Source organism: Phragmites australis, chromosome 11 (genome assembly GCF_958298935.1).
Source record: "Phragmites australis chromosome 11, lpPhrAust1.1, whole genome shotgun sequence".
In the NCBI taxonomy this organism is placed as follows: Eukaryota; Viridiplantae; Streptophyta; class Magnoliopsida; order Poales; family Poaceae; genus Phragmites; species Phragmites australis.
The window spans coordinates 17,719,055-17,728,238 of NC_084931.1; the positions used below are offsets into that span (position 1 = coordinate 17,719,055).

At 46.6% G+C, this 9,184-nt stretch overlaps 2 protein-coding genes across 5 annotated transcripts; one reads left to right on the plus strand and one right to left on the minus strand.

Moving 5' to 3' along the window:
• The first annotated feature begins 935 nt into the window (after nucleotides 1-935).
• LOC133883841 (inactive receptor-like serine/threonine-protein kinase At2g40270) lies at nucleotides 936-4,096 on the plus strand. The gene is made up of 6 exons (XM_062323226.1): nucleotides 936-1,344; nucleotides 1,503-1,548; nucleotides 2,066-2,619; nucleotides 2,723-2,913; nucleotides 3,008-3,140; nucleotides 3,248-4,096. The coding sequence occupies exons 1-6, from the start codon at nucleotides 1,245-1,247 to the stop codon at nucleotides 3,835-3,837; spliced, it is 1,614 nt and encodes a 537-aa protein (XP_062179210.1). The 5' UTR covers nucleotides 936-1,244; the 3' UTR covers nucleotides 3,838-4,096.
• A 391-nt stretch (nucleotides 4,097-4,487) lies between these two features.
• On the minus strand, nucleotides 4,488-9,184 carry LOC133883840 (importin subunit beta-1-like). Of its 4 annotated transcripts, none has more exons than XM_062323225.1 (3): nucleotides 8,936-9,184; nucleotides 5,017-7,443; nucleotides 4,488-4,930 (listed from the first exon to the last, which is right to left on the minus strand). In XM_062323225.1, exons 2-3 carry the CDS (start codon nucleotides 7,425-7,427, stop codon nucleotides 4,735-4,737), a joined length of 2,607 nt encoding a protein of 868 aa, XP_062179209.1. In that variant the 5' UTR covers nucleotides 7,428-7,443; nucleotides 8,936-9,184; the 3' UTR covers nucleotides 4,488-4,734. The 4 variants fall into 4 exon arrangements, with proteins under 4 accessions (XP_062179209.1, XP_062179208.1, XP_062179207.1 ...); XM_062323224.1 differs by having other exon boundaries at nucleotides 5,017-7,448; XM_062323223.1 differs by having other exon boundaries at nucleotides 8,933-9,184.

Below are 9,184 nucleotides of genomic sequence, written 5' to 3' on the forward strand. Positions count from 1 at the left end.
CACTTAGGAACCATCTATGAAACTTGGCTATTCACATCTTTATATTGGGACTATCAATTTCACCTCTCTAGTGTAAATTTCAGTCTTCTTGCTCTGGTTCTGTGCAATCAAATGTCAATGTGTTTATGCCAGTTTTAGACTAAAAAAAGATCTATGAATGCCAAAGCAAATCTAGTGGACATAAATTAGATATATAGTCAATCTACTAATGACTTAAGATATAAACAGCAAACCATTACGAATTTGGATTGGACACGGCAGAATAACACACGTTAGTCCATGTCCAAAATAGTTTCCGACTTTCTAATTTAACTCTATTTATTTCAGTAGGAAGTACATTTTGTGCAATGCCCAAAATGTCACCACCGCCACCATGGTAGTTTCTTTTTAAAATGGAAATGGATTCCATTAACCACTAACACCAATCAAAAATTGCTGGGCGACACTAAGCTAGTTCCATAAAATGCTAAAGCCAGCTTCAGCAGAGTCGGCAAAAAGGTGACCGCATCACTGTGCCATACGTTTACTTTCTTCTCTTATCTGTATCTGGCTCCAACAGGATCGGCTTTAGTCTCTACAGTGATCAAGAAGAAAGCCAGTGAGGAGAGGATGGCGGTATTTTTGCGGCCAGAAAAGGTGACCTCTATCACTGTTTATAGAGTATGCTTGTGGGTCCAAGAGGAGAAGAAGAGTAATAGAGGGTAAGAAATACAGTAGTTATTGGAGATGGAAAAAATAAAAGATACTGTAATAGTATTATGGAATACTATAATAACGTTATAGAGGATAAAATTTTAGAGTATGTATTAGGATGATCTAAGAAATCAGCTACAGTGATAGTTATGTGTACAGAGTAACTCCTTTCGAAGAAGCCTTGCTTCGGGAGTGTCATACATAAATCAGCATCGAGATCGAGCCAAGTGGAATTAATTGCGGTGCCGTGGGCGGTGTGGCTCTGTGCACGGATGGTGGTCACACCCAACCGGCCAACCCAACTCATCGTCGTCTCTAGTCCCTCCGCGTGGCCATCCCTCCTCTTCTCACTCCTCACTCTAGCTTCCCGGACTCCTCTGCAACTCTCTCCTAAGTACGAGACCCGAGTCTTTTCCTCATATCTGTCCCTCCCCTGCCATTGCTACCTCCACGACTATCACGCTAGGCTGCCCAAGTCTCCTCTCCTCGCAAGGGTCCTGTGACCTCCCTTGGTAAGTGTGCTACGACCTAGCGTAACCTCATCTGTGTCCATGGAGAAGCTGCGGCGGCCCGGGGTGGTGGTTGTGCCGCTGGTTCTGCTCTCCTTGCTCACTGACCATGGCAGCTGCTACCATGCCAAAGCCGAACAAGGTATGCGAGAGCGTGTGTCTCTGTTCTTTTCTGTGTATGTGAACTGCTGCAATCTGGGTCACGGAACTGGGCAAGAATCTTTGATGGAATTACTCCTTGTGTTCCATCTTACGAGAGAGATAGTGTTATGACATTTGGTTACTACTACTTGGCTGCAGGAACTATGAACCGGGAGGAAGATATGCGCTCCGGCTCCGCAGCTCGGTGAGATCTCTGAACTGGTAGCATGCCTCACCCGTGAGTGACCAGTGTTTTCCTGGTCTATTTCGTGTTTAGGATTGTTTGCCTCGAAAAATGTTCAGGATTGTACTGAACATTTATTGTCATTGCGGCAGATTATCATAGGCCCTGGTGGTTTTCTGCCAATGTAATATTTTCTTCTTCTTTTTTTGATAGGCTGCCAAGCGATGTAATCTTGAAAAAGGCACTAATATTATATTTACATTTTCATGTCTTCAGTAACAAGTATCCACTTTTCACTTGAAAACAGCAAAAAAATATACATGCAGATCACCTAAAATTGTCCACAAATATTTGGCACACCTATCTTCCTACATTGCATTGAACAAATTGTAGATACAACAAGTTGAGCTTGGAATAATGCCATGGCTGTCAGAAATAGACAGCTGAACCACCAAGCAGCCCCAGATGGTACATCTCTTGTCCAATTGTTTTTCACGTCTTCTGCTCACACTGTTTATCTCCATTCAATCATTGTCAGGATTATCCATGGTGACCATACCAGGAAATTTCTACAAGAGCAGAACAAATACTGGTCCGGGCATTTCGGCAACAAAGCAGGATGGCCAGGCTTCACCAACTATCCTGAGGGGAATTCCTTTCCTCCGCCGTCGACGTTGACGCCGAACCAGCAGACGCCGTATCCACAGTGGCCACAGTGGCCATGGACACCGAAGCTTACGCCGCCGATGAGCTTTCCTCCATTGCATGCTCCTGCACCTTCACCAGTGGGCACAAAGCCTCTGCCGCTGCCTCGGCATGCTAGAAATCCTGCACACGGCATTGCATTGCCCCCACAGCCTGGGGCGGTACCAGCCAACGTCGGTAGTAGTCCGGTGGTGGCCGGTGTTGCGCCTGAAGCGAGGCACTCTGGTATTTCCAGGCCTATCTATGCCATTGCTGCGGCAGGGGCCTCCCTTGTTGCGGCCGTGTCGATGGCGCTGTTCGTCCTGTGCTACCGGTTCAACAAGGTGGTCACCGTCAGGCCGTGGTCCACCGGCCTTAGCGGGCAGCTGCAGAAAGCATTTGTCACAGGTGCACCTCGTCTCTGACACCACCCTAACCACAATCTCCTCTGACATCTGCAGTTCATATATACAGACTCTTGGAAATGCTTGAAAGATGTCTGCTCTTGCAGGTGTGCCCTCGCTGAAGAGATCGGAGCTTGAGCTCGCCTGCGAGGATTTCAGCAACGTCATCGGCTCCTTGTCGGATTACATGGTGTACAAGGGGACACTGTCAACCGGCGTCGAGATCGCGGTGGTGTCGACGACGAAGAACTCTGCGAAAGAATGGTCCAAGCACTGCGAAACACGGTTCAGGAAGAAGGTAATGGCTGCTATTATGAAACTGAACAGTTCACTTTCAAAGCATTGGATGCTAATACAAGCTTTTCCTGCTAATGGTCACTCTTTTGTTTCAGATAACGAGCTTGTCCCGAGTTAACCACAAGAATTTTGTGAACCTGCTGGGCTACTGCCAGGAAGAGCAACCGTTCACAAGGATGATGGTGTTCGAGTACGCTCCAAACGGCTCTCTCTTTGAGCATCTCCACGGTAATGAAGCAGCATAAAAACATTAAAATTTCACGTGCATGAAATTTTTCCAGGACTTATAGCATGACAAGAAACAGTGATTTCACTGATATTCATGGTCTCTGCAGTCAGAGAAGACGGTCACCTGGACTGGCCGACGCGCCTGCGGGTGGCGGTCGGAGTCGCCTACTGCCTGGAGCACATGCACCAGCTGAGCCCCCCGGAGATCCTGAGGACGCTGGACACATCGACGATCTGCCTGACCGACGACTTCGCGGCCAAGATCTCCGACGTCTTCTTCTGCGACGAGCCCCGGGAGGAGCAGGCCGGGATCGCGAGCCTGTACCCGACGCTGTCGGACAAGGAGAGCGTCGTGTACAGCTATGGAATGGTGCTGCTGGAGACCATGACCGGCCGGTTCACGGCGTCGGAGGGAGGCCTCCTGGAGAGCTGGGCGGCGAGCTACCTGAGAGGGGAGAGGCAGCTCAGGGACGTGATGGACCCCAGCCTGAGGAGGTCCTTCCATGCCGCCACCGTGGACAGGCTGGACGGTGTCATCAGGGGCTGCACCGACCGGGAGCCGAGGCGGCGGCTGACGATGACGGAGGTCACGAGGCAGCTGAGGGAGATCACTGCCATGCCGCCAGACGCGGCCACCCCCAAGGTGTCGCCGCTGTGGTGGGCGGAGCTTGAGATCATCTCCACAGAGGTCAACTGAAGATGGACATGGTCATGCTTACAAGGATTTCGATCCAAATCCTTGTAAATCCAGAACAAAAAGGAACTGAAGAGCTGTTTAGTAAAGAGTACAGTTTTTTTTTTAGTTTCAGTTTGTGTTCATTGAAGCTTGTATCCTTCTGTACATATGCACAAAAGGTACTGCAGTGTGTAGCCAGAGCAGAGGTCGGTTGAAGTCGAACTGCTACTTGTGAGGTACTAAAGATGGTGACATAAAAGGTCTTACATATAGGTTTCCACATTTCAGAACAAACCTGCCTGAGTACAGATTTTGCATTGGTACAAGGGGTATACGATGCAAATTCGAATTGAATCGCAAGTAAATTTTTAATGCAACATGACCAATCGGTTATGCTGACATGGATTAATCTGGGACAAAGGCAGATGACAAGAACATTGCACGGCAACATAACATGATACCTTCTCTCAAAATTTAACCTATCGGTCATTAAAAAAACGAGAATCATTTTTATGGTAAGAGAATATGATCCAACTACTTGCTACAACAATCTATCCTGAGCACAGGCAAGGGAACCATGGATAGGCAAGTGAAATCCAAGTCACGAAATAAATTAATCCATGGACAGCACCACTGTGGTAAAGATCGTAATGCCAGGAACGCCAGCCGCATCAAATAATACGGGCAATAGGATAAATGAACAAGTTCTGTTCAAGACATTCATAACCAGGATCCACCCGGTCTAATGTGACGCACAACGGCTCGACAGACTGACAACAAAGCACAAATACCTACGACAGAGATCCTAAGACTGACGCTAAATATATATTGGTATCCTTTCGTTCACCTGTGGCAAATGGACTTGGCACAGCCACAAAAGAAACCTCCCATAATTGACAAAATAAAGTTCATCTCACATTACGAAGCCAGTGCTTGGTTTATCATTCCCTGGGCCCATGATGCAGTCTCCCTAACTTCATCATCCAAGTCAAGGCACTCCCTCAAGAACTCAACATGGAAGAGGTTGCTCTTGAACAGATCCTTTGAGCTTGGACCAAGGGTGTCCGCAAGATCCCCAAGGACAGCAACTGCAGCCTTTGTCACACTCTCATCCCTGATGGCATAGATATATACATATAACAGTAAGAAACAGGTAACAAACAATAATAGAACAAAAAATGCAATGCAAATAAAGTGCACCTGCTCCTATCTTTGAAGACAGCTTCAGTGAACTGCAGTAGAAGGGTTGCATAAGATACCATCAGCTGAGCTTTAGGGCCCTTTATACCCTGAAGTATACCAGAGTAGGCCTCAAAAATACCCCGTCTGAGCTGGTTACCATAATCAACCATATCATCATCACTTTGATCAAGAGTACCGAGGAGTCCTGCAGCTCCTTGAAGCATCGGCATAGCATATGGCAGGTATTTCTCAAAATTCTCACCAATAGCAAGAGCAATGTCTCCAAAGCATGAGAAAATTGGAGGCTTCACAGAGCGATTGAGCATAGAGTTTGAGAGGTCCTTGAGAAGAACGGTCATTATCCGATCACAGAAGGGCAAAACTTTATCTTCCAAGGCACGGCAAATATCACCCACCACCCCTACAGAGATGGAGCACACTTGGTACTCTTCATAGTTCTGCAAGCCAGCTTCCAGGTATGTGAAGAAGTCAGGCATGTATTTCACAAAATCTTGGCCAGTAGCATATGCAAGAGCACCAATTGCAAGCATTGCTTCTTCATGTACAGTGGAACTGTGGCAAGCAAAGACACGCAGAAACAGGAACATCAACTGATCAGCAGTCTGGGCAATTATGGGCATTGCATCTGTGCTGCTCAGTTTCTGGATGATGACCTGCAGTACACCGCACAGCAAAGCCTGCAGATCACTTTGCTTCTCCTTGTCACCAGAAGAAAGTATATGGAGATCAAATGTAAGGTTCAATCGTCTCATGATCTCCTGCAATAACTGGCCTATAATGACTGAAGTTTCAGGTATGTTGCTGGCTCTCACAATCTCATTCAGTGCTTCATAAGCAGAAGCACGTAACCTGAAATGGGTTGTATCAGCACGATCCGCAGCAGAAAGAAGAGCAGCAATGGCATTCGGGAGAAAAGGTGTGAGCACAGAAGATATGGACTGTGCATCTTCATAACCTTGGGCAAGAAAATAAATAGCTCCACAGACTTTCTCAGCCACATTTGGAACATCTTTACTACTCTCAAGCAACACAGTCATGATACGAGGAAGGTTTGCATTATTTATAATTGGATTTGCACTGCCTGGAGAATGCAAGAGCTCAAATACCCTCCCAAGAGTCCATGCGGTAGTATCTTTGACCTGGCTGTTTGGATCATTCATTGTATTAAGCAAGAAATCAAGACCAGCCTGGACCAGCGGAGCAAGTTTTTCAACAGAGGGGCCTTCAAGGATAGAACCAAATGCAAAGGTAGCTGCCTCACGACAATGCCAATCAGGCTTTGTGATGTTGACCTCAACAAACGGCATCACAAGAGGGACAATTGCATCACCAACAGTTCTGGCAATGAGTCCAAGGCACGTCCCACCACTCATGGAAATGTTCCATACATTATCATCCTGATCTTGATCTTCCTCTTGCTTCAACAGAGTTTCTAGCAGCATCGGAACAAGAGAAGAGAGGGCCTTTTCAATAAAGCGAAAATGTACAGTAGAGTTACCATCGTCAGATCCTTCATATTCATCTTGGAGTTGAATCTCTTCATCACAAATAGCGCTCCAGAACTCGATAGCCTGAAGTGCAACCGGTTCCTCATCTCCTTTCACAGCATTAGCTGTCAGGTTGAATATGGTTTGCATATAAGGATCTAAGTGTGCATAATATGTGGATGCAATTGCAACAAGGCATTCAAAGGCGGCCTGTCTGATCTCCACTTCTTTGGACACTGCAGTATCACAAACCACCTTCATTATATAATTTCTCTCCATTTCATTTGCGAAGTTACTCTCAGCAAAGTCAAGAGCATTATACAGGGCTTTAACTGCTGCAAGACGAACTTCAGGGCTGAGCTCTGTATGGTTCATTCCCTGGACCACAGCAGTAAGAACAGCATTCACTTGATCCTGCTCCAAGTGCTGCGGAGAAATCTCCTCACAGACATACCCCAATGCCTCTAGCGTTGCTTGCTTCAAAGGAGCAGATGCACCCGGCGATGTCATGTTCCCCAGTAATTTGGCAATGAGGTCTTGCCATTCTTGGCGTGGTATCTCAATGGATGCAACCTTAGCAATGACTTGTGATGAGGTATGCCTTGCATCATGCACCGAAGATCCTAGTGTTATGAGCAATGACTCCTTGATCTTCAATTTGATAGATGGATCCACAATGACCCATTGTTGAGTCAGTAGCTCCTTTTTGGCAGAATCCTTTGCATCCAATGAATTCTTAAGGATAATACCAGCAAGCCTTCTGGACTCTGGAGGTTTTTCATCATTCGAGAGCTCTACTGATAAGGAAAGGAGGAAGTTAGGTAGATTCTGCTCCTGGAACTGCGTGAGGTTGCCTTCTGCTACTGTCCGAAGGTTAGCATCCGGAGATTGAGCTGCTAGCAGAATCTGAGTGATATCCATGGCTGTATCAAATGTCCTATCCTACATCAAAAGGAACAGATTTTGGCAGTCAGCAAGGAATCACAGACAATTAACAAACAACAAAATCCACCGGCACTCCAGACTCCTAAGCATCACTGAGCAAGTTCAACCTAGCTTAAAGCTCAGCAAGGAATCACAGACAATTAACAAACAACAAAATCCACCGGCACTCCAGACTCCTAAGCATCACTGAGCAAGTTCAACCTAGCTTAAAGCTCTTGCATTCAAAACAACATTGTTGACACCTTTGATATTAGCTAAACAAGTCATTTAGCGTATTTCACTGTACTATTATGTGACAATTTTCACCACTATTAGAAATACTCATAAGCTAGTCAACCATTTGCTATGTAGAGATTGTTTAGCCATATGAGCAATCTGAGCTTCTCGGTTAAACAGTTTAATAAGCTACCAATTTGACAATAATTTGATTTTTTTTTTTTTTAGCAACTAGATATTCATGATAAGCTGCGCATTACATGACCAGAAAACATGAAACAAAAGTAAAACCCCAAATATCGTATAACCAAAAGAGGAACACTATGGAACATGGTACCTACAAGCGATGAAGAAATTACACAGCAACAATGTTGTAGGATGAATAGGTCATTATACTAACAGCATCAGCATCTTGAACAAGCCAAAGTAATTTGTATCAATCAACAGACAAAGATATATATCTATGCTACATTGTATGAATACACTGATCCAGCTAAGTTAGTCACAACATGATCATGTGAGCAACTACAGGCTGGCCACAATAAGCAAGGAGACAACCAGAGTTTGCAGTAAGACAAAAACACTGTCACTAAGCACATATGTAACACAATATGTGTCGCAGTTAAAATGCACAGGACAAATCAGGCTGGCCTGACATGAAGTTAGCCGCTAAGGCTGACGCACCCAGGGGTGGCACAGGATCTGATTGAGATCATGCGCACACTGACAAACCAAACCAGATCAATGGATGGATGAACGGGCTACATTAGCAATAGCAAACAGTGCCGCGAGAGAACTGTTACAACGACGGGCGCATCTAAACAAATTGGATGGTGTATCGCAGAAATGTTTGGATTGGTGCCTCAATGCAAAGAACTCAAAGATCAGGGCAAACAAGCCCTAAACCTATTTACCAAACCGTAAGAAAAAATAATCACCATGCTAAAAAGTAAAGCCATACCTAGAACTCAACACGCCGCTACGGCAGGCAGAGCAGAACATAAACATATTCGGACTGGAGACAGGCCACGGGGTGGGCTCAACACGAGGCGCAGGGGTTCAGTTGAACCCCAAAAAGAAAATGGAAAATATCGAACTGCTACTGGCTCTCCACGACGCACGCGGCGAGCAAGCAAATCCGCAGCGAGCTGGACGGATTCGACAGAAAAAGGCACCCCAACTCGAGGGCTCGCAGCGAAGCCAAGATCCAGCGGAACAAAACGAGCGACTAATCCGAGCAAAAAAGCAGGGTTAGGGTTCCTTACCACCTCGAGGAATCAGTCCAGGCCTGGACGGATCCCCGCTCCGCGCGAGCCTAGGAGATCCGGACGGCGGTGCGGGAGGGTGACTAGGGTTCAGTACGGGTCGGGGGCGGAGGGGAGGGTTTAGAAGATGCTTCCCCGCTCGTCTATTCAAATGATCCGCAGCTCCGGCGGGCGAAGGGGCGCAAGGGAAAAGGGGGGAGCGGAGGGGCGGGGGAGGGAGGGGTCGGCGGCTAGGGTTTAGGAGGTGGGCTG